The sequence below is a fragment of the Carassius carassius genome, chromosome 26 (assembly GCF_963082965.1).
Source record: "Carassius carassius chromosome 26, fCarCar2.1, whole genome shotgun sequence".
In the NCBI taxonomy this organism is placed as follows: domain Eukaryota; kingdom Metazoa; phylum Chordata; class Actinopteri; order Cypriniformes; family Cyprinidae; genus Carassius; species Carassius carassius.
The window spans coordinates 145,713-170,000 of record NC_081780.1 but is presented as its reverse complement, the minus strand read 5'-3'; the positions used below and the strand labels follow the sequence as shown (position 1 = coordinate 170,000).

Here is a 24,288-nt window from a genome sequence, read left to right as displayed (position 1 = left end):
GAATTTTCTGACTTTTTCTCACAAATCCAGTTGTTGTTTTTTTCACAAATCACAAAAATCCGTTTTTTTTTTTTTTTTTTTTTGTTTCTGACAATTAAATATTCTGTCTTTTTTGTCACAATTGCAAGTTTTTATCTTTCAATTCTGGGCATATAAAGACCAAAACTGTGAAATGAAACCATTTTTTAATGCGGTGCTGTTTGTTGATGCTGGGTTTGTTTCAGGATGGTTTCGCTCCTCCGGAGGACGAGGACATTGATGAACAGCCACAGGACCCGGATGAATACTGATCCTCCTCTCTCTCTCTCTCTGTCTCTCTCGTCATGTCATCCTTCTTTCTTTCTCTCCCTCTCTTTCACTCCATCCCCCACCAGCAGAAACTAGGGGCGTGGTCTAATAGAGTGAGTAGGGGCGTGTCTATGCTAATGAGGTCTGAATTGATGCGGTGAAGCTGATGTTTTATTGGCTGTGGGTTTAATGACGAATACTGACGACTCGATGATGATGAGGCAGTGACACTTTCACACACACACACACACACACACACACACACACACACACACACACACACACTGATGTAGAGACACACACAGCCAAGGTTATCAACTAAAATTTGTTTTTTGATTTGGCCTCCAATCAGCTAATTTATTAGAGCTTGACGAGTATGTAAGTCATTTGTTTTATTTGCGTTTATCTTTAGAGGGGTTTTACTGTAGTTGCAGTGAATAAAGTGGTACTAAGGATCGAATCCCAGACAAAGCGCAGGTTAAATCAGCATCAAATCAACATGAAGCCTGTTCACTTTCTTATTCTGTGTGTCTGGTCTCATATATTCTCCATCAGACCAGAAACACGTGTCAGGACACTAAACCGAGCCTTCGAGCTGATTATAATCAGTACTGATAGTGCAGGTGTGAGAGTTTTATTTATTTAGGATTGAAATGAATGAACACAAACGGCTAACTTTGAATGAAAAATGCTATAAATTCATAAGGTGAAAAGAGACTCGGCCGTTACTAACGTTTAACTGACTGATGATATGAAACAGAGTTTTCTAGCTGCTATATTTTAATTTAACATTTCAGTCTCAAGTCTTTTTTATTTGATTGATGGGTCGGTTTTGTTTGACAGGCCTGTGTCATTAACCCTTTCACCCCTCATCAAACATGCATCCATGTGGAGTTTTACCATGTAAAATAAACAGTGTGTGAGGAATGAAGGATGTGTGTTTGCTGGTTTATTCTCATTATAGAGACATCAGACACTAAGAAATGATTTAATATATAATCATATCACATGTAATTAAGTTTTAAAGGGTCACAGTGATGAATATATCACTGTATATATAATCAATACAGACCAAAAGTTTGGACACACCTTCTCATTCAAAGAGTTGTCTTTATTTTCATGACTATGAAAATTGTAAAACGTGCTACATCGTAATTTTTTATTAAATTTTCAGTAAGTGTTTTATTTTAGTTGCGTTTTTTTTTAAACTGCTTGTTTTAATATTACAATGCTATGATTCAGTTCTAGTATGTTATTTTAATAGTTTATTGTTATTTTACACGTTTGATTTGTATCATTTATTAGCTTTTCACCATCTCCTTTTCAAAAGAATACGTTATCTGGAGTGACGTCATTAACAAAGAACAACTTCCAACAGCGCATCCGATCGTCTGCTCTTTCCTGTACGTGACCATAAAGTCACGTGTTACTCAGCGGCGCTTCCGATTGGTCAAACGGGTTAGCTACCCGGCATTTAGCCCGCGGGTTAGCGGGTTTCCCGAAATATGAAGTTGATTACATGAACAAACAGCTCATTTTCAGACCGCGACATACCGATTATATACCAAATACTACATGAGATTTATGTTTAGTAAGTTTTAATTAAATAATACACAAAACAGACAGCACGAGAACTAGTAGCACGGGCTCGGTTTGAAAGCACTCACCGGAAGCGTGCAGAGAGTGGATGCGCTGAAACAGGAAGCAGTTCCACGCACCACTAACTTTTACTGTCTATGCTAACAGACCAGACGTGGCAAAAGAACCGTTGGTTTGATCCGAACGACAGCGTCGGTTATTAATTATCACTGGTTTATTGTAGCTCGAGATTATGGCCTCCGGTGCGGGCAAATGGGAGGTGGTGAAGAAAGGAAAGAAACAGAACATCAGCAACGGCTCCGGTGGAAAAACTCAGGAGAAGAAACCCGGCCGGAACGCGCTGAGGGACGCTAACACTGACAGCAACTGTGAGTCAAACAACAAAACACGAGAAAAACAAGCAGAAACACAGAGAAACTGACCTTCAGCTGCTCGCTTTTCATCTGTGATTCGGTCTCAAGCACAGAAATAACATCATAATAACATCTGTCTTGTTCATTACCCCATATATCTGATCAGAAGAACCTAGCGAAGATTCAAAAACAGCGATCCACTGTACAACAGAAAAATAAACATTTGTTTTATATATATATATATATATATATATATATATATATATATATATATATATATATATATATATATATATATATTTCAAAGCTATATTTATTATTTTATTTTCAGACTGTAAGTTTACTTAAAGCTGAAATTAAATAAAATCAATAAAAAAATGTATAGATGTCTTTGAAAACAACAAAATGAATACATTCATTTAAAATAAATGTCCTAAACTAATAAAAAACTATAATAAATGCTCAGTTAATTTTCACGGTTTTACATATTTTTAAGATAATGTAAAATTATCTTCAAAAATAAAACTGATTAGACTATATATATATATATATATATATATATATATATATATATATATATATATATATATATATATATATATATAATGAAAGCCTTATGTCTAAATAAGTTATATTCCAAATTTGAAGTTGATATAAAAAAATGTAGGTTCCTGATTGTATTTGGGGCGTTATATGTGTTCAACCAAGTCTCTGCATTTCTCACACACAACAACCTCCTTGACAGCAACCAATCTGGCTTCAGAAGTGGGCATTCAGCTGAGACGGCCTTGCTCTCAGTTGTTGAAGCTCTAAGACTGGCAAGAGCAGAATCCAAATCTTCAGTACTTATCCTGCTTGATCTGTCCGCTGCTTTTGACACGGTTAACATAATAGTGATAGTGAAGTGACATTCAGCCAAGTATGGTGACCCATACTCAGAATTTGTGCTCTGCATTTAACCCATCCGAAGTGCACACACACAGAGCAGTGAACACACACACACACACACTGTGAACACACACCCGGAGCAGTGGGCAGCCATTTTATGCTGCGGCGCCCGGGGAGCAGTTGGGGGTTCGATGCCTTGCTCAAGGGCACCTAAGTCGTGGTATTGAAGGTGGAGAGAGAACTGTACATGCACTCCCCCCACCCACAATTCCTGCCGGCCCAGGACTCGAACCCACAACCTTTCGATTGGGAGTCCGACTCTCTAACCATTAGGTCACGACTTCCCACATAGAGGAACCACCAGATCCTCCTATCAACCTTACTGGCAAAAGGCATCTCAGGAACCACACTTCAGTGGTTTGAGTCGTACCTATCAGATAGGTCCTTCAAAGTATCTTGGAGAGATGAGGTGTCCAAGTCACAACATCTAACTACTGGGGTGCCTCAGGGCTCAGTTCTTGGACCACTTCTCTTCTCTGTCTACATGGCATCATTAGGTTCTGTTATTCAGAAACATGGCTTTTCATACCACTGCTATGCTGATGACACTCAACTCTACCTCTCATTCCATCCTGATGATCCGACGGTAGCTATTCGCATCTCAGCTTGTCTAAAAGACATTTCTTCCTGGATGATGGACCATCACCTTCAACTCAACCTTGCCAAGACAGAACTGCTTGTGATTCCAGCAAACCCATCGTTTCATCACAATTTCACCATCAAGTTAGGCACATCAACCATAACTCCTTCAAAAACAGCTAGAAGCCTTGGAGTTATGATTGATGATCAGCTGACTTTCTCAGACCACATTGCTAAAACTGTCCGATCCTGCAGATTTGCTTTATTCAACATCAAGAAGATCAAGCCCTTTCTTTCGGATCATGCTGCACAACTCCTTGTTCAAGCTCTTGTTCTGTCCAGGCTGGACTATTGCAATGCTCTCTTGGCAGGTCTTCCAGCCAATTCTATCAAACCTTTACAATTAATCCAGAACGCGGCAGCAAGATTAACTTTTAATGAGCCAAAAAGAATACACGTCACACCTCTGTTTATCAATTTGCACTGGCTTCCAATAGCTGCTCGTATAAAATTCAAGGCATTGATGTTTGCCTACAAAACTACCACTGGCTCTGCACCTATTTACCTAAATGTGTTACTTCAGACTTATGTGCCTCTAGAAGCTTGCGTTCTGCAAGTGAACGTCGCTTGATTGTTCATCCCAAAGAAGCACAAAGTCACTTTCACAGACTTTTACATTAACTGTTCCCTCCTGGTGGAATGACCTCCCCAACTCAATCCGAGCAGCTGGGTCCTTAGCCATCTTCAAGAATCACGAATGTAAATATACCACACACAGCCAATGGGTGCCATCAAAACGCCATTGAATTTTTAATATGCTTAATTTCCTGACACAAATGTCTAAATATCTATATCAATATTACTTCTATCACAAAACAATCCCCAAATATAGAATCTTGATACTCAGACCTTTCCTACAATATGTATTTTGTGTAAGTTATATATATTATATAAGTTATATATAAGTTTTTATATATATACATTTATATATATATATATATATATATATATATATATATATAACTTGTATGTTACCCTTACTAAATTAAGGATAGTAAAATACATTTTCACTTTATTTTAAACTTATTTAAAATGATCTTAAAATCAAAAACTGATTATATATATATATATAAGCCCTGGGTGTCAGTACAGTGTTGCTGGGCGTCTGGGAGTGTTGTGAAATGTGTGTCGTGGGTCAGGACTGGAGCGCTGACGCTCTTCTGTCTCATTCTGTTCTCTGTGCGGACGTTTGCAGACGTGATGTCCGAGACCATATTCGACGGCTTCGAGAAGATTGGGAAGAAGCAGAACAAGGAGCAGGTTCCTCCAACGACCGAACCCCAGCAGAAGAAACCCAACGCAGCCAAACAGACCAAAAAACCCCCCGCCAGCGCCAGCAGCAAACCCACACGCTACAAGAGCCTGGAGGAGGCGGTCAGAGCCGTGAGTACTCACACACACACACACCTGCTGATGAATGCATGTAGATCTGACACACGTGTGTGTGTGTGTGTGTCAGCTGGATGTGCTGGAGCTGAAGCAGCAGCTGGAGAAGAGTCAGAGTCTGTTTCCTGAGAATCCGAGCGTCTGGGTGAAGGATCTGGCCGGATACCTGAACTACAAGCTCCCAGCGCCAGACACCGAGCCCACGCTCAGCAGCTACGCTCACGGTCCGTCCAGATCACAACCACCGCTGCAGCTAGCGCTAATATGAGGAAACAGGCTTTTAATGAGTTCCATATGTAGTGTGTGTTGTGTTGCATGCTGGATTTTTATACATGTTACACAAATCCGTCATATAAAATCACAATTGTAATATATGTTAGATATCTGAATCTTTGCAGGTCTAGCTCTGGAGCACGTGTTCAGATCTTGTTTAGTGTTTTCCGAGTCATTGTATCAGAACCTTATCTGAGTCTGTGTGTCTAGATTACCCATACTGCCTCGCTGGTAAGGAGCTGAAGGCCGTTATCAGAAACCTGCTGGCCAAGTGTTCAGACGCGCTGCCCGAGTTCTTGGACCACTGCGTGTTTACGATGTTACGAGAGCAGGACCGACAGCCGGGTGAGTGGAGATGACACCCGTCAGGTTCATGATGCTCCGCTCCGAGCGCTCTCCGAGTGTTGATCTGTGTCTGCTCCACAGGTGAGTCTCTGCATGGATACAGGATGTGCATCCAGGCTCTCGTGCAGGACAAACCCCAGATCGTCACGCTGAACCTCGCTGACGTGAGTCACTCTGACCCCTCGATCAGTGTCCCTGCAGCACAGAAGCAGTCATCAGTAGCACAGCTGTATTTGGAGCAATACACAACAATACACTGTATGAGTCACAATTATACATTTCTCTTTTATGACAAAAATCATTAGGATATTAAGTAAAGATCATGTTCCTTGAAGATATTTAATAAATTTCCTACCGTAAATCAAAACTTAATTTTCGATTAGTAATATGCATTGCTAAGAACTTCATTTGAACAACTTTAAAGATGATTTTCTCAATATTTAGATTTTTTATATAGTTATGACTCGTTCTGTGCTCCAGGGTCACACATACCAGTGTAGGTTTTGACATTATTTTGAGGAAGATTTTATTTGTATACTTTGTTTTCATTTTAACTTTAAAGTTTTAGTAGTTTTGGTCATTTTTATTAGTTTTATTTTTTTGTCCATATACTTTTTCTTTGGTTTTAGTTGTTTTAGTAAGTTTAAACTCAACAAAAAAGAGAAATGTTGCCTTGTAAAATAGCTGAAATGTCAGGTTTTAAATGTTTTTTTTATTTTATTTGAAAATGTTTCTTGCTTTTTTGCCTAAATGTAAAAATATATATACATTTTTATGAGATTTTTGTGTTGTTTAAATTTTTTAAATTAATAATCCAAAGGATGTCTGAACAATTGAATCGTTCAAGTGCTCTCCATTGACTTTCTATTGCAGGAAGCTGCTTCCTTGTCATTTCTGACTTATGATAAAAATCAGAGCAATACCTAAAAGCTGCTGTGTGATGAGGTGTACAGCATACAAGCTCAAAAACCCAGAACTACGTTTTTATAAGCTGTCGACCCAAAACAATAAGTGCTTAAGGACACAAATAGTTGTAGATGTTGGGGTATTTCACATTGGGCTGTTCAGTGGGATCATTTCTAGGAGAAGGGACACTGACATAGACCAATAAAATGTAGTTTCTCAATATATCTCCTCTCAGATTCACATCGGGTGGTGAAATAATCCCTTGACATGGTTAAAAATAATGAATGTTTCCGATTACATTTCCCTACAGTTCTCAGAATAATATAACACATTGTGCTCTTCTTTTGTGTCCTTAAATGCTCATTTTTTGGGTCAACGGCTTATAAAAACGTAGTTCTGGGTTTTTGAGCTTGTTTGCTGTACACCTCGTCACACAGCAGCATTTAGGCATTGTTTTGAATTGTGTTATAATCAGAAATGACGAAGGCAAGCTCCCTGCAATGGAGGGCATTGGATTGTTTCCCACCGCTGGGTGTGCTTTTCAGATTTCCACGTGTTGCTCTGTCTCTGTAATACTCCTGTGTGACCTTTGACCCCCTTGTGATCTCTCCACAGCACCTGGAGCTGCTGCGCTCCCATCAGAATCGGCCGGTCAAGTGTCTGACCATCATGTGGGCTCTGGGACAGGCGGGATTCTACGACCTCAGCCAGGGCATCAGAGGTGAGGCAAAGACCAGAGAGAGCTTGAGAAATCATTGAGAAATAACTGCTGCAATTCAGCAAGCTCTCTTTGGGATTTAACATGAACTTTATAACATCTGGAAGGCCTTACAGAAGTTTTTGATGGCGTGTTTTGTCCTGTAGTTTGGTTGGGGATCATGCTTCCAGTTCTTGGAATGAAGGCTCTGTCTGCGTATGCCATTGCTTATCTGGAGCGCCTCCTCACGTAAGTCTTCACTAAAGGTGAAACTGTGAGTTCTGTACAGTCTGAATTGAAGCTCAGGTTGTTTGTGTCTGTGTTTCAGTCTTCATGCCAACCTGACCAAAGGTTTTGGGATCATGGGCCCGAAGGAGTTCTTCCCTCTGCTGGACTTTGCTTACATGCCCAAAAATGCGCTGTCCCCGAGGTGAGACTCACTGTGTGATTCACAGGTCATTGTCCTGACTCATATTCATGTCCTGATTCATATTCATGACCTGATTCATGCCCTGATTCATATTCATGACCTGATTCATGTCCTGATTCATATTCATGTCCTGATTCATGTCCTGATTCATATTCATGTCCTGATTCATATTCATGACCTGATTCATGTCCTGATTCTTATTCATGACCTGATTCACGCCCTGATTCTTATTCATGACCTGATTCACGTCCTGATTCATATCCATGACCTGATTCACGTAATGATTCATATTCATGACCTGATTCATGTCCTGATTCATATCCATATCCTGATTCACATCCTGATTCATATTCATGACCTGATTCACGTCCAGTTTCATATCCATATCCTGATTCATATCCATATCCTGATTCACGTCCTGATTCATATTCATGACCTGATTCAAGTCCAGTTTCATATCCATATCCATATCCTGATTCACGTCCAGATTCATATTCATGACCTGATTCATATTCATATCCTTATTCATATTCATGTCTTGATTCATATTCATGACCTGATTCACGTAATGATTCATATCCATATCCTGATTTACATCCTGATTCATATCCATATCCTGATTCACATCCTGATTCATATCCTGATTTACATCCTGATTAATATTCATGACCTGATTCACGTCCAGTTTCATATCCATATCCTGATTCACATTCTTATTCATATCCATATCCTGATTCACATCCTGATTCATATTCATGACCTGATTCACGTCCAGTTTCATATCCATATCCTGATTCACATCCCGATTCATATTCATGACCTGATTCACATCCTGATTCATATCCATATCCTGATTCACATCCTGATTCATATCCATATCCTGATTCACATCCTGATTCATATTCAAGACCTGATTCACATCCTGATTCATATTCACATCCTGATTCATATTCATGATCCGATTCATATCCATATCCTTATTCATATTCATGACTTGATTCACGTAACGATTCATATCCATGACCTGATTCACATCCTGATTCATATCCATGACCTGATTCATGTCCTGATTCATATCCATATCCTAGTTTACATCCTGATTCATATTTATGTACTGATTCATTTTCACATCCTGATTCACATCATGATTCCTACTCATGTCCTGAATCATATGTCCTGATTCATATTCACATAATGATTCATATTCGTGTCTTGATTCATATCCACAACCTGATTCATATTCATGTGCTGATTCACGTCCTGGTTCATTTCCGTATTCAGATTCATGTCCGGATTCATATTATTGTCATGGTTCACATCCTGATTCACATTCACTTCCTGATTTACCTTTACTTTCTGCTTCACGTCCTGATTCACCTTTTGATTTAATATGCATGTCTTGATTCATATTCACGTCCTGACTCATATTCATATGCTGATTCATCCTTATTCACATCCCGATTGTTGTTGTTAAAGTGTTCACATTCTGATTCATATTCATATTCACATCCTAAATTAATACTGCTTATTCATGTGCTGATTCATGTCCTGATGTTGTTGTGCAGTCTGCAGGAGCAGTTGTGTCGGCTTTACCCGCGGCTCAAGGTCCTGGCATTTGGAGCCAAACCCGAATCGACGCTGCACACGTACTTCCCGTCGTTCCTGTCCCGAGCCACACCGAACTGCCCTGACGCCATGAAGAAAGAGGTGGGACACAGTTATTATTGTTATTTTTTAGGTTGTCCTGAGGAGCGTTGAGATTCTGTTTTCTTTCTATTAGGGGTGTGCACGGATAGTCGAACATTCGAATATTCGTTCTGCTCTAATTATTCGATAAATAAAAAAATTCGAATTTTGCACACAAAAAAAAAAGTTCAGCAAAGGATAAATGGATTTGCAGCACAAAAAAATCGCTTGCAGTAGCTCTGCTACTAAATTTATTTCAAAATGGCAATCCATATACAGCTATGATCAGCTGTTCCTTCATCTTAGCTGAGCTTTCAACGTTGTTACAGGAAAGGATGAAGCTGAATGTTTAGTTCTTGTCACATGAAAAAACGGGCGCGCAGCAACCGCGTCGGACTTATTGACTTATTGTTAACAGACTAAGGAGCCGACTTTCCCCCCGATCATGTTTACATGCCCGTGTTTCTTAACAAGAACATGTAAAACAATAGAAAAAAAAAGCAAAAAAGATTTGCTGACAGTTTCAAAGTTAAGTGTAAGCTACATTCTGTACAATAGCCTAATGACTGCAGGCTGCTTTACGTTTTTTCTTTGTTCACTTTTTTTTGCTTTTAATCAGTACTTTTGTTTGTTTGCACGCATTGTTAAAGGTTTTCAGCTACAAAACACGATGTGTAATGTTCAAGCTTATTGTGTTTAAGCCTGTTCAAAATGACGGAAACCATAAATGTTGCTGAAAAATAACGTCTGTCTCATTAAACTTAATTTAAATAAACGAATAAACGAATATTCGTTTTTTGTGAGCTCGAATATTCGAATGTGTTATTTGCAGAAAATGCCCATCCCTACTTTCTATGTATTTCTGACTGGATTCTGTGTTGTCAGCATCATAGTGTCCTCATTAGTGTGCTGTCATTGCTGTGTGTGTGTGTGTGTGTGTGTGTGTGTGTGTGTGTGCAGCTGCTCCGGAGCCTGACAGAGTGTTTGACGCTGGACGGACAGAGTTTGAGCGTCTGGAGGCAGTTATACACCAAACACCTACCGCAGTCCAGGTCAGCCTTTCACCATTAAACACCTGCGGAGGCCTGGACCGAACGCTTCATTAATGCTTTTCTCCTTTTCTCTCCAGTCTTCTGTTGAATCACCTGCTGAAGTCGTGGAACACACTTCCACCGAAGGTAAGAGTCTGACACACACACCAGAGTCTTTCTTCACTGTACAGTGTATTTTATTCTCATGTCCCTTTTAAATGATATTAGGTAATATTTTGGTTCATAAATTACTTTAATGGGCATTTTAGGAACTCTTGATTTGGTCATGAATGCAGGCTTTGTTGTTGAGATCTATCAGCCTGTGCTCATCATGCGGTGTTGTGGTTTAGTTGCAGAAAAACCTTCAGGACACCATCCAGTCGTTCAAAGTGACCAATGACGAGCTGCAGAGCAGCACAAACACACAGCACATCAGCGACTGCAACTCGCTCTGCCACGTAAGACACACACACACACACACACACACACACAGATGGTTGATATGTATTTTGAGAGAGAGAGAGAGCGGCTGAATTGATGTGCTACATGTAAACAATATTCTTTAATGCATTTTCTTTTCAAAATAACGTTGTTCCTTTGGAATTCTTCTGCTTTTAAGAACTGCCATTAGTGGGCAGAGCTAATGTGCAGACGGCAATGGTGGAAACATGGCATAAGTTGTTTTACTGTGTGCCATGTTTGTTTCCCATCAGTCTCTGCAGCAGAAGATGCACGGTCGGGGCTTCCCCTGGTGGCGCATGCTGATGATGTCACTGGTGTTCTTTGGGGGCTTCGTTGCGCATGACATCAGGTCACAGGGGTCGTTCGCCGGCTCCAGCACAGACGTGTACTTGGAGAGGTCAGGGGTCAAGGCCATATCCCAGCAGGCCTGGAGTAAAGTGTCACACTACAGTCAGCTGGGCGTCAGGTGAGTAACCGTAAGGCGTGTGCTAGCCGTGTGGCTGCGTGTCACCTGACTCAGGTGTGTTTGTGTTTGTGTTGCAGCTGTCTGGTGGAGAACACGCCGCACTATTACTCTCTGGTGCTGGAGACCACTGCGCCGCTGCTGGAAGACGCTCGCGAGCGGATGAAGGTCGCCGGACTCTTCCTCGCTCAGAGGAGCTCTGAGCTCTGGCTGTGGCTGCAGGAGAACGTGCCACTGCTCATCCAATGGGTCAGCGCTCACACCACATACTCTTATGTCTGCTTCAGAACACTTTGTGCTTGTGGTAGTTAACATTAAATTACCGTATTTTCCGGACTATAAGTCGCACCTAAGTATAAGTCGCATCAGTCCAAAAATACGTCATGACGAGGGGAAAAAACATATATAAGTCGCACTGGACTATAAGTCGCATTTATTTAGAGCCAAGAACCAAGAGAAAACATTACCATCTCCAGCCGTGAGAGGGCGCTCTGTTTTCAGTGTAGACTACAGGAGAACTGAGCAGCATAGAGCGCCCTCTCGCGGCTGGAGACGGTAATGTTTTCTCTTGGTTCTTTTCTCTCGGTTCATGTCAAATTAATTTTGATAAGTCGCACCTGACTATAATTCGCAGGACCAGCCAAACTATGAAAAAAAGTGCGACTTATAGTCCGGAAAATACGCTATTGTATTACTGAGAAAAAAAAAAAAAATATATATATATATCAGTACAAGTCTAAAATAATAATGTTTAAAAAATCATATTAAAATGTTTGTTGAATAATAATAGTAATAATTGCAGAATAATATTTCTTATTAATATTATTTATTAAAGTGAAGTTCATGTGAAATATTAAATAAATATTTAATATAAATATTTTCATTTAATAATTGCAAAATGTAATTATTATTATTGATTAAGATGATTTTTTTTGTTCAAAATATCTACATTTAAACAAATATATATTAAAATAATATTTCTTATTATTTTTGTCATTATTTTTTATAATAACAAAATATCCATATCGATTGTATTAAATATTTCACCTGGTCATAACTTGTATCAAATTTCTACCAGATCTCACTCAAACCTCTATGTATCGAGGTCCGTGTTATTTAAGTATCATTTTATAGTTTTGTTTTTTTCCACTTTATTTTAGTTCACTTGATTTTCTTCTTTCTTCTTTATTGTGTTTGTGTAGTTTTGTTTAATTTTGTTATTGGAGTACATCAGGTTGGTGTAAGCTGAGAATGTTTGGTGGTAATCCTGCAGTGTTGTGCTGATGTGGTCTCGCTCCTCAGATCCACACACACACTCCGGAGAGTGTGTTTGAGATGCTGGAGTATGTGAAGCAGCTGCTGCTGTATGTCCAGGAGCGTGTGCTGGTCCCAGCGCTGCAGTCTGTGAGCGCAGCACTTCAGAGCGTCTGGAGGAGCCTGCAGGAGTCCTGCGAGTCAGTGACACACACACACACACACACACTGCTCCAGCTGCACGTCCCCTGTCACCTGCTTATACTCTGACCTACAAATATGTCATCTTTTGTGAAGAAAAAGTTCATACTTTTGAGTATGTAGCAGAATAGTGAGCAAGTCCGTCATCTCATCACAGTCAACCAAATCCACATATTGTGTAATATAATTTCCTTCCATACTGGAGAGAAATGAAGAGAAGTGTTGATCTGTGAGACGCTTTATATGTTTGCATAATGATGCATTTCAAAGTTAATGACTAAACGTATCATTATAGAAGTTCACAGTGTTACTGCAGATGAAATATAACGTGTGTGACATTAAATGTTTTTGAATCAGGTAAGACATGGATTGTTCATCACTCAAACCCGTCTCTGCCTGTCCATCGCCCTCACATCGAACCCTCGTTTACCGCACAGTGTGACCATCTTTGCCATACTCCTTTCAACATGCTTTGATTTGGAACATACTGTTTCTGTTGTTCAACACTGTTTAGGACCGATAGTATGCAGCACCTTTAGAACCTCTATATGCAGATAAGCTGTGTTGTGATTGGCTGATGGCGTTGGATGTTTTTGTGTGTCTGTAGCGGCGAGGTGTCGCTCCACTGCTTCCAGAAGCACCTGAGATCCTTCACCAACAGCACCTGGGTTTACCTGCAGAACGCCACGTCTGCCGCCAAGAGCCGAGCGCAGGAGCTGCTGTCGAGAGCGTGATGCACACACACCCTTTCTGTTTTCTTTGCTCTTTTTCGTCAGTTTGCATGATTTTATATCTGTTGTACTGACAGGTCTGTCTTTTATGCAGATGTTTTTCATGGTGTTCTTAGCTCTGTGTGGATCACTAATGACTACTGCTGCTGGCTGAGCTCTGTACTTGAACACTGAACATTATTAATGTGACTGATTTACTGTCTGTCCTCAAACCCACCCGGACCCTGAACAACACGGGTTGCTATGGAAACCACATTGTTAAAATACAATGTATCATTTGAAGCAGATGTTTCCTGTAAGTTGAGCTGATTTGTTACTTTGTAAATGATTTATAAATAAACCAATGCTGTTCAGTCCTGCTCACAGCTACTGTGATATATATATTTTTTTTTCTATATTCATTGTGTAGTGAAACCCAAAGCCTTCGGTTTAAAACATCCACAGTCTGTGTTTTTGTAAGAAACAAATCCATCGAGACTTCTTTATCTGAAATCCGAGTATAAAGCTAAAGTGTTCTGGTCTGAATCAGGAGAGAAATCTGCACAGATCAAGCAGCATTTAAACAGATCTAAAAAAAATATGTGAGAGACAACAGGAAATTCACTTCTTCACTGGAGGAAGTGTTATTATGGATTATAGACTCTATATATTTGAGTTAAAACATCTTAATGCTGGACTTGATTTCTTTGTTCACTGATGGACTGGAGTGCTGTGGATTATTGTGATGTTTTTATCAGACTCTCATTCTGACGGCACCCATTCACTGCAGAGCACCCATTGATGAGACACTGATGCAGTGCTACATTTCTACAAATCTGATGAAGAAACAAACTCATCCTGATCTCAGATGAACTGAGAGTGAGAACATTATTAGCAAATATTAGTAGAATATGGTAGAACTTGTAGTTTTCTTCCGGTTGTTCTGTAGTAGCTCTAGCCCCTTCGATAGCTCAGTTGGTAGAGCGGAGGACTGTAGCGGTGATGTCACTGAGATCCTTAGGTCGCTGGTTCGAATCCGGCTCGAAGGAGAGTAACACTTTTCTTTTCTTCTTCTTGTTCAGTAACTTGTTTCACGTGCAAACTTTGATTCACTCGCACACACAAGCTCAAGATCAGTGGATAAAGTAAAGGTACAGATATATTACCTGAAAATGACCTTGGTAGAATATATATTATAGAATATAATATAATATATAATATAATTTAACTTACTTTACTTGTAAATTTCGTTTACTTTGTGTGTTTCTATATAGCAGTCTGTAAACAGCGTGTGGCGCACTTGAGCGTATTTTCAGACGCACATCTAATTTAAAAAGCAGCTTTTTATGGGAGCGGCACAATACTTCGATAAAAAAATAGATAGTGCTATGTCAAATATTTTTTCTATTTTAGTTTTAATGAAAAACCAGGGGACCCCCCCAGGTAATTTTTTTTGGGCCTTATGGGGGGTCCCGGATATGTATGTGTGTGTTTGTGTTTATACACAGCACAGTTGTGTTAAACACACACAGTTTGTGTGTGTTTGTGTTTATACACAGCTTGAGTAGCAATATTGTGTTCAGTTTAAACTTTCTTCCATTTTTTTATCTTAAGGTAAGACTAGGAAACACTTCATGCGGTACTTATAGTCTTTAATTCCAACACAAGTAATCATTTCTGGAATCTGCATCTGAAATAGGATTTAATTGAATTTACAGTTTTGAATACCGATATTTAAAATGATTTTTAACATGGAAAAAAAATCATTGAAATGTGAAATTAAAACCACCAGTAGGTGGCAGCAAGTGACTGTTAATGAGTGAGTCATTGAGATTCAACAATAGACTGTATAAAAACAGGATTCAACCGATTCATTCAACCGACTCGTTCAAAACGCTGATTCGTTCAATAAGTAAACACCAAAACAGGTAGCCTAGAAATCTAGACGCACCCTAGCGGCAGCCAAATGTATTTCGCAGCCATCTTGATGTAAGTCTGGCTGGCCAGGCTACAAAACAGGCGATATTGTGTATAAATCGTGAGTCACTTAATACAAACTTTATTAAAATTGTATAAAATTATTAAATTTGTTATCATGCTGAAATCTGGAGAAAACAACAGCACTCTTTGGTGTGATTAAGATTATATTAAACCATATAAATATAAAAAAACATGTTTGCGTTCTAAAAAAAAAATTATAATCCCATGCGTGCTCTCTGTCTTTGCTGATAGGGTTCCATAATATCAGATCGCACATAAAACAACACTTACCACATTATCGCAGATGATATACTGTATTAAATTGCACACCTCATCCTTGACTTGAGTAAAAAAAAAAAAGATTTATCCGCGGTTGAGTGTGCACTTGGGCAAAGGTGTTTTTAGGAGTCTTAACTCGCAGCAGACCCAAACCACTGATTCGTCAAACTTCTGCTTTCCTGAACTCTCCGTTCTTCCGGCTTTATTCTGTAGTAAGTAACGAATGTGCTTCGGAGAATCAATTAGGAAATATAGAGAAAGTGAGAGCTGACAGAAATATAAAAACTCAAGTACAGCTACATTACACCGCTGTCCAAGAAAATGGTGTGAACACATTCAACAAACCAGAGCACATGAATTAGTTTAAATGGAATTTATTTCCTGGACACTTCCATGCAGCATTAACCAGACTAACCAGTCTTTTACCATTTTAGACCAACTTTGCCTTTTGAAAATATTCACACCCTGGTTCAAACAGGTCAACACGGTTTTATTTTTGATTTAAGAAAATCTTGAATTAAAAGCTATGTGTATATGTGTGTGGAAATAGAAAGTGGAATAGACGCGTATTCAATAAACATCATGAATACTCAATTTGTCAAGCGCTGATAGAATGTTTCTGTAGTACGTAGTGCAATATGCAGCATATAGTACTTAAAATAAGTAAATTTTACACACCTTTTTTAATGGTACTGCGTCCCTGTAGTACATACTATACTATGTAGTATGGAGTACTTAGTATGCAGGGGGATTAGCTCAGATGGTAGAGCGCTCGCTTAGCATGCGAGAGGTAGCGGGATCGATGCCCGCATCCTCCAAATCTTTTCAACCCTGAATTATGAAGGAATTAAATGAAACTTGATGAGCATTTTAATATATTTTATTATGGTTTACCAGTCCTTGGAATCTGTAGTACGTAGTGCAGTATGCAGTATGCAGTATGCAGCACATAGTATGCAGGGGGATGTGAAACAGGACAACAAAGTCTTTTCAACAGCGAATTAAGAAGGAATTAAATTAAAATATTTAAAAGTGAACAACTTGCACTGAATTAAATATTAAAATATGTATACGGTATATAGAATCTTAGTATAAAAAATTCAGAATAATCAAATTTTGCAATACTTTCTAATATTATAAAATAATAGAAACTCGGCAAGCATTAAAATAAGTACATTTTAAGATATTTTATTATAGCTTACAAGTCCTTGGAATCAGTATATAGTGTACATACTGTAGTATGCAGTATGCAGCACATGGCGCGCAGGGGGATTAGCTCAGATGGTAGAGCGCTCGCTTAGCATGCGAGAGGTAGCGGGATCGATGCCCGCATCCTCCAAATCTTTTCAACCCTGAATTATGAAGGAATTCAATAAAAATATATAAAAGTGAACAACTCGCCATGAAGTAGTAGAAACTTAATGAGCATTTAAATTTATTTTATTATGGTTTACCAGTCCTTGGAATCTGTAGTACGTAGTGCAGTATGCAGTATGCAGCACATAGTATGCAGGGGGATGTGAAACAGGAGAACAAAGTCTTTTCAACAGCGAATTATGAAGGAATTAAATTAAAATATTTAAAAGTGAACAACTTGCACTGAATTAAATATTAAAATATGTATACGGTATATAGAATCTTAGTATAAAAAATTCAGAATAATCTAATTTTGCAATACTTTCTAAAATTATAAAATAATAGAAACTCGGCAAGCATTAAAATAAGTACATTTTAAGATATTTAATTATAGTTTACTAAGTCCTTGGAATCAGTACATAGTGTACATACTGTAGTATGCAGTATGCAGCACATGGCGTGCAGGGGGATTAGCTCAGATGGTAGAGCGCTCGCTTAGCATGCGAGAGGTAGCGGGATCGATGCCCGCATCCTCCAAATCTTTTCTACCGTGAGTTATGAAGGAATTAAATGGAAATATTAAAGTAAATACTCATAAATATCTCTCACTAAAATACTTTTTTTTTATATATATACAGAATCTTGAATCTCAGTATTAAAACATGTGAATAATGTAATTTCTACTTTATAAAAATATTAGAAACTCAACATGCATTAAAAATAAGTACATTTTAAGATATTTTATTTTGGTTTGCAGGTCTTTTTATGTTAACGTCCTTGGAATCTGTAGTACATAGTGAAGTATGTAGTATGTAGGGGGATTAGCTCAGTTGGTAGAGAAAAGTGATTGGTCAAAAGTAAGCTACAGGCAAAATGCTCATGTTGGCTTACTTTGGGCTTAATTTAAGTAATTACTTTTATATTTCCATTTAATTCCTTCATAACTCGCGGTTTCTCCTGTTTCACATCCACCTGCATACTATGTGCTACATACTGCAGCCTACAGCATACTGAAGCCCAAAGAAAGCCCACATGAGCCAATCGCGTTTTGCCTGTAGCTTACTTTTGACCAATCACTTTTCTCTACCATCAGAGCTTACTCTGAGCTTACTTTGATATTTCTTTTGGGCTTCCTTTGGGCTGTCTTTTGCCTTTGAGCTTTCTTTGGGCTTCTTTGGGGCTTACGTTGAGCTTTCTTTTAAAAGTAAACACTCGTAAACATCTTTCTGAATTAAATATTTTAAAAATATCAATATAGAATCTAGACTTTTCTGGTTACTATGTCCTTGGAATCTGTAGTACGTAGTGCAGTATGCAGTATGCAGCACATAGTATGCAGGGGGATGTGAAACAGGAGAACAAAGTCTTTTCAACAGCGAATTAAGAAGGAATTTAAAATATTTAAAAGTGAACAACTTGCACTGAATTAAATATTAAAATATGTATACGGTATATAGAATCTTAGTATAAAAAATTCAGAATAATCAAATTTTGCAATACTTTCTAATATTATAAAATAATAGAAACTCGGCAAGCATTAAAATAAGTACATTTTAAGATATTTAATTATAGTTTACTAAGTCCTTGGAATCAGTATATAGTGTACATACTGTAGTATGCAGTATGCAGCACATGGCGTGCAGGGGGATTAGCTCAGATGGTAGAGCGCTCGCTTAGCATGCGAGAGGTAGCGGGATCGATGCCCGCATCCTCCAAATCTTTTCTACTGTGAGTTATGAAGGAATTAAATGGAAATATTAAAGTAAATACTCATAAATATCTCTCACTAAAATACTTTTTTTTTTATATATATACAGAATCTTGAATCTCAGTATTAAAACATGTGAATAATGTAATTTCTACTTTATAAAAATATTAGAAACTCAACATGCATTAAAAATAAGTACATTTTAAGATATTTAATTATAGTTTACTAAGTCCTTGGAATCAGTATATAGTGTACATACTGTAGTATGCAGTATGCAGCACATGGCGTGCAGGGGGATTAGCTCAGATGGTAGAGCGCTCGCTTAGCATGCGAGAGGTAGCGGGATCGATGCCCGCATCCTCCAAATCTTTTCTACCGTGAGTTATGAAGGAATTAAATGGAAATATTAAAGTAAATACTCATAAATATCTCTCACTAAAATACTTTTTTTTTTTTTATATATACAGAATCTTGAATCTCAGTATTAAAACATGTGAATAATGTAATTTCTACTTTATAAAAATATTAGAAACTCAACATGCATTAAAAATAAGTACATTTTAAGATATTTAATTATAGTTTACTAAGTCCTTGGAATCAGTATATAGTGTACATACTGTAGTATGCAGTATGCAGCACATGGCGTGCAGGGGGATTAGCTCAGATGGTAGAGCGCTCGCTTAGCATGCGAGAGGTAGCGGGATCGATGCCCGCATCCTCCAAATCTTTTCTACCGTGAGTTATGAAGGAATTAAATGGAAATATTAAAGTAAATACTCATAAATATCTCTCACTAAAATACTTTTTTTTTTATATATATACAGAATCTTGAATCTCAGTATTAAAACATGTGAATAATGTAATTTCTACTTTATAAAAATATTAGAAACTCAACATGCATTAAAAATAAGTACATTTTAAGATATTTAATTATAGTTTACTAAGTCCTTGGAATCAGTATATAGTGTACATACTGTAGTATGCAGTATGCAGCACATGGCGTGCAGGGGGATTAGCTCAGATGGTAGAGCGCTCGCTTAGCATGCGAGAGGTAGCGGGATCGATGCCCGCATCCTCCAAATCTTTTCTACCGTGAGTTATGAAGGAATTAAATGGAAATATTAAAGTAAATACTCATAAATATCTCTCACTAAAATACTTTTTTTTTTTTTATATATACAGAATCTTGAATCTCAGTATTAAAACATGTGAATAATGTAATTTCTACTTTATAAAAATATTAGAAACTCAACATGCATTAAAAATAAGTATATTTTAAGATATTTTATTTTGGTTTGCAGGTCTTTTTATGTTAACACGTCCTTGGAATCTGTAGTACATAGTGAAGTATGTAGTATGTAGGGGGATTAGCTCAGTTGGTAGAGAAAAGTGATTGGTCAAAAGTAAGCTACAGGCAAAATGCTCATGTTGGCTTACTTTGGGCTTAATTTAAGTAATTACTTTTATATTTCCATTTAATTCCTTCATAACTCGCGGTTTCTCCTGTTTCACATCCACCTGCATACTATGTGCTACATACTGCAGCCTACAGCATACTGAAGCCCAAAGAAAGCCCACATGAGCCAATCGCGTTTTGCCTGTAGCTTACTTTTGACCAATCACTTTTCTCTACCATCAGAGCTTACTCTGAGCTTACTTTGATATTTCTTTTGGGCTTCCTTTGGGCTGTCTTTTGCCTTTGAGCTTTCTTTGGGCTTCTTTGGGGCTTACGTTGAGCTTTCTTTTAAAAGTAAACACTCGTAAACATCTTTCTGAATTAAATATTTTAAAAATATCAATATAGAATCTAGACTTTTCTGGTTACTATGTCCTTGGAATCTGTAGTACATGGTGCAGTATGCAGTGAGGAAACTTGCAGTAGTCGAGGCGAGCTGACTGATGTTACCGGATTGGCGTCGTCCCTGAGATCACACTCCCGAGTCGAATGCACAAAGTCTGCACTACCGAGGATGTCAGTCCGAGATTTGCGTTCTTTGTCTTGAGAAACGCGCGCAGACCTACGTCACCAGACTATTTGCCTAATCTTCCCGGTACTTTACTCCGCGGTGGAAACCATAGACTGTATAAAAACAGGTGGAAACGCAGAACGCAACCAAATGTCATTACACTTTTGTTTATATAGCAGTACTTTTAAATGAAGAAAAGTGCACAATACAATACTATTGATTACATTATTAGTTTTGTGTATAACAATGCGATTAACTGCGATTAATCACAGACAATAATGTGATTAATCAAGATAAAAAAATGTAATCGTTGCCCAGCACTATATATATAGAGCTTTTCACCCAAACTAATGCAAGCAAGACGTTGTGGGATCGATGCCCGCGTCCTCCAAGTCGTTTTTTAAACCGCAAATTATGAAGGAATTAAATGGATATAGAAAAGTAAATGATCATAAACGCACTGAATTATATATTTAAAAAATACACAGTGAGTCTTGATTATCAGTTATTAAAGACATGAGATTTTTGTACGTCTGATATTTCAATAAGCAAAAGGGAAAATTAAACTAGAAAACAGAATTTTTTTTAGCAAAAAGTACAATTTAAAAAGAAAAAAAAATACTATATAAATGTAAACTTTACAAATGGAGAATAATGCTAAATGTTTCAATAACATATATAGTGTATATTTATTATTTAATTCAATTCAAGTTTATTTGTATAGCGCTTACTACGATACAAATAATCACAGAGCAACTTAACAGAAAAATATGTTTCTACAATATTATTAGTAGCTTATAAGTGGTGACTGACAGTTTGTGCGCGTATGACAGGATTTTTCATAAAAATTAATAAAAGACGTAGTCAGCCAGACGATGAACATTATTAACAGCAATTATTATATGATGCAGTCACACATGTAGCAATATTTGTTAGTTCTGTTTGTTGATTCAGGGTCAGCATCATCTGGTGTCCTCTGAGGGTCAGCATCATCTCTTCTCAGGTGTTCTGGATCCAGACTGGAGCTTGTGTAAATCCTGGATACCACGGGATGAAGATCCAGAAGAAACAGAGAAACAAATAGAGACATCATTAGCATAGCTGCTGTTCCAACAAAGTAAAATTAGTTTAACCCAAGCTAAAGAATAAAAATGCACATTTGATCAGATACAATTGCAGTCACAATTTAAGAGATACATTATTCGAATGCTTGGCGAAAGAGATGCGTTTTTAATCTAGATTTAAACAGAGAGAGTGTGTCTGAACCCCGAACATTATCAGGAAGGCTATTCCAGAGTTTGGGAGCCAAATGTGAAAAAGCTCTACCTCCTTTAGTGGACTTTGCTATCCTAGGAACTACCAAAAGTCCAGCGTTTTGTGACCTTAGGGAGCGTGATGGGTTGTAGCGTGGTAGAAGGCTAGTTAGGTACGCAGGAGCTAAACCATTTAGGGCCTTATAGGTAAGTAGTGATCATTTGTAACTGATACCCTGTTTTGATTTCAGCAAATCAGTTCGACCGAACGCAGACAACGTGATTAATATTCATGAACCCAGCAGCTCATCAATTCATAGTGCATTGTATATACATTAGTATGATAGTAGAATTAGTAGTATTATTATCTCTTAATAATAATTAATATGATCTATTACTATTTTTTTTACAGAAACCCTCAATGACCAAAAATATCTTAAGCATCACCACCAGTCTTAAGTTCAGTTAAAATGACAAATATGCATTCATTAGGCCTAAAAGTTAATTTTTACATGAAGGCATTGTGCTAGAAATATTAATATTATTTAGTAAAATGTATGTGATACTGCTACTACTGTTGAAAAAATTATAAAACTTTATTTTTTAAAGAAATAAATCACAATATTTCTTCCATGTTTTAATTATGGAAACACAATTATAAGTATAAAGAATGGCATTGGTTTTTTTTTTTTTTTAGCATATTTTTGTGTTTTGCTTTGGTACAGAAATTAGTACCGAGAACCGTGGATTTTCACTGGTATTGGTACCGAATACTGAAATTTTGGTACCGTGACAACACTAGTAGAAAGGGATCTGATATTCAATAGGCCAAGCTTCATCATTTGTTTATCCATATTGCTTCTGTTTTTTATTTGTTGAACCTCAATTAAATTGTTAAACTTAACTTGGTTTGGTTGTTTTTGTATTTTCTAGTTCGGGGAACAGACACAGTCTCTATAGTGTGATATCTAGGTGAAAAAGTCTCTATGTGCTGAGAATTAACTGACCTCTGTGACGGGAGGCAGCTAGCAGACGGTCGGTTTAGCCAGTCTGTCTTCTTCCTGACCTGGGCCCCAGTTAGTCAAGTATAAACACTAAGACTATTTGCCATATTTCTAGAGAGAAGAGTGGCGCCACCCCATGAGGGATGAAGACCATCTCTTTTAAACAGGTCAGGTCTGCCCCAAAAGCTCGTCCAATTGTCTATGAAACCTGTTATTCTGCGGGCACCACTTAGACGACTGTCTGAAATTCATAGATTTTCAATGTGATTCTAGAATGATTTTTGCAAATTCAGAACGATTCAGTTTGATTTGATTCTCAATTGTACATGTTGTATTAACACGAAGAACGCATGCAGACAAAGACTCTAACTTTGAACATTTATTGACATCATTTTTTATACAAAATGCAGATGTACAAGCTGCTCGGGCGTCCGGTTCCTGGTCCTCGTCATCCTGGAAGAGAAACAGCAGTGATGATCATCTACTGAAACGGAGATTTAGCAGGGGCTGATGGGATACGCTGTGTGTGCTCACCTGCTCCTCTCTCAGCCTCACTCCGGTCTCTTGGGGTTGTTCACGGCCACATAATGATAGAGGACCACCAGCAGGAACAGAGAGACCCCCAGCATGTTGGCAAAGATGGCCAGCTGCACATCAGTCACCATTTCACTGCAGAACAACATTATAACAATACACTGTATGAGTCAGAATTATATATTTCTCTTTATGCCAAAATCATTAGGATTAGGATTAAGTAAAGATCATGTTCCATGAAGATATTTAGTAAATCTCCTACCGTAAATATATCTAAACGTAATTTTTGATTAGTAATATGCATTGCTAAGAACTTCATTTGGACATCTTAGAAGATTTTCTCAATATTTAGATTTTTTTTGCACCCTCAGATTCCAGATCTTCAAATAGTTGTATCTTAGACAAATGTTGTCGTACTAACAGTGACGCTTTTACAAACAATAGTGTGTTTTACTGAATAACTCACGCTTATTGTGTTGTTTTTGTGATGTTTTTGAGGAATTCTTGCGAAGCTCCTGCGATGAGTTCCGGGATTG

At 37.9% G+C, this 24,288-nt stretch overlaps 3 protein-coding genes and 8 non-coding genes across 11 annotated transcripts in view; 10 read left to right on the top strand and 1 right to left on the bottom strand.

Annotated features, from left to right (window-relative positions):
* mapre3b (microtubule-associated protein, RP/EB family, member 3b) overlaps nucleotides 1–1,219 on the top strand; it is an 8,145-nt gene extending 6,926 nt beyond the window's left edge. The window contains exon 7 of the mRNA XM_059510501.1: nucleotides 225–1,219. Coding sequence (XP_059366484.1) covers nucleotides 225–290 — 66 coding nt within the window. The 3' untranslated portion in view covers nucleotides 291–1,219. The remainder of the gene's footprint in view (nucleotides 1–224) is intronic.
* Nucleotides 1,220–1,802: 583 nt separating this feature from the next.
* tmem214 (transmembrane protein 214) lies at nucleotides 1,803–14,057 on the top strand. The gene is made up of 16 exons (XM_059510500.1): nucleotides 1,803–2,255; nucleotides 5,023–5,210; nucleotides 5,287–5,437; nucleotides 5,697–5,831; nucleotides 5,913–5,995; nucleotides 7,353–7,458; nucleotides 7,602–7,683; nucleotides 7,763–7,864; nucleotides 9,430–9,571; nucleotides 10,511–10,602; nucleotides 10,680–10,728; nucleotides 10,932–11,039; nucleotides 11,295–11,509; nucleotides 11,587–11,755; nucleotides 12,809–12,960; nucleotides 13,569–14,057. The coding sequence occupies exons 1-16, from the start codon at nucleotides 2,120–2,122 to the stop codon at nucleotides 13,693–13,695; spliced, it is 2,037 nt and encodes a 678-aa protein (XP_059366483.1). The 5' UTR covers nucleotides 1,803–2,119; the 3' UTR covers nucleotides 13,696–14,057.
* Nucleotides 14,058–14,631: 574 nt separating this feature from the next.
* On the top strand, nucleotides 14,632–14,720 carry trnay-gua (transfer RNA tyrosine (anticodon GUA)). The gene is given in 2 exon segments: nucleotides 14,632–14,668; nucleotides 14,685–14,720. It is a non-coding gene; the product is annotated as a tRNA-Tyr (tRNA).
* Nucleotides 14,721–16,675: 1,955 nt separating this feature from the next.
* On the top strand, nucleotides 16,676–16,748 carry trnaa-agc (transfer RNA alanine (anticodon AGC)). Its single transcript has one exon. It is a non-coding gene; the product is annotated as a tRNA-Ala (tRNA).
* Nucleotides 16,749–17,196: 448 nt separating this feature from the next.
* On the top strand, nucleotides 17,197–17,269 carry trnaa-agc (transfer RNA alanine (anticodon AGC)). Its single transcript has one exon. It is a non-coding gene; the product is annotated as a tRNA-Ala (tRNA).
* Nucleotides 17,270–17,750: 481 nt separating this feature from the next.
* On the top strand, nucleotides 17,751–17,823 carry trnaa-agc (transfer RNA alanine (anticodon AGC)). Its single transcript has one exon. It is a non-coding gene; the product is annotated as a tRNA-Ala (tRNA).
* A 1,105-nt stretch (nucleotides 17,824–18,928) lies between these two features.
* On the top strand, nucleotides 18,929–19,001 carry trnaa-agc (transfer RNA alanine (anticodon AGC)). The gene has a single exon. It is a non-coding gene; the product is annotated as a tRNA-Ala (tRNA).
* Nucleotides 19,002–19,285: 284 nt separating this feature from the next.
* trnaa-agc (transfer RNA alanine (anticodon AGC)) lies at nucleotides 19,286–19,358 on the top strand. Its single transcript has one exon. It is a non-coding gene; the product is annotated as a tRNA-Ala (tRNA).
* A 285-nt stretch (nucleotides 19,359–19,643) lies between these two features.
* trnaa-agc (transfer RNA alanine (anticodon AGC)) lies at nucleotides 19,644–19,716 on the top strand. Its single transcript has one exon. It is a non-coding gene; the product is annotated as a tRNA-Ala (tRNA).
* A 284-nt stretch (nucleotides 19,717–20,000) lies between these two features.
* Nucleotides 20,001–20,073, top strand: trnaa-agc (transfer RNA alanine (anticodon AGC)). Its single transcript has one exon. It is a non-coding gene; the product is annotated as a tRNA-Ala (tRNA).
* Nucleotides 20,074–23,586: 3,513 nt separating this feature from the next.
* LOC132105418 (dolichyl-diphosphooligosaccharide--protein glycosyltransferase subunit 4) lies at nucleotides 23,587–23,887 on the bottom strand. The gene is made up of 2 exons (XM_059510499.1): nucleotides 23,753–23,887; nucleotides 23,587–23,671 (listed from the first exon to the last, which is right to left on the bottom strand). Exon 1 carries the CDS (start codon nucleotides 23,881–23,883, stop codon nucleotides 23,770–23,772), a length of 114 nt encoding a protein of 37 aa, XP_059366482.1. The 5' UTR covers nucleotides 23,884–23,887; the 3' UTR covers nucleotides 23,587–23,671; nucleotides 23,753–23,769.
* Nucleotides 23,888–24,288: the final 401 nt, after the last annotated feature.

Coding starts and splice junctions, on each gene's coding strand:
- LOC132105418 (XM_059510499.1), bottom strand. CDS start 23,883: ATGGTGACTGATGTGCAGCTGGCCATCTTTGCCAACATGCTGGGGGTC.
- tmem214 (XM_059510500.1), top strand. CDS start 2,120: ATGGCCTCCGGTGCGGGCAAATGGGAGGTGGTGAAGAAAGGAAAGAAA. Junction 7,459..7,601: donor CCTCAGCCAGGGCATCAGAG/GTGAGGCAAAGA, acceptor TTTGTCCTGTAG/TTTGGTTGGGGATCATGCTT. Junction 10,603..10,679: donor AAACACCTACCGCAGTCCAG/GTCAGCCTTTCA, acceptor TTTTCTCTCCAG/TCTTCTGTTGAATCACCTGC.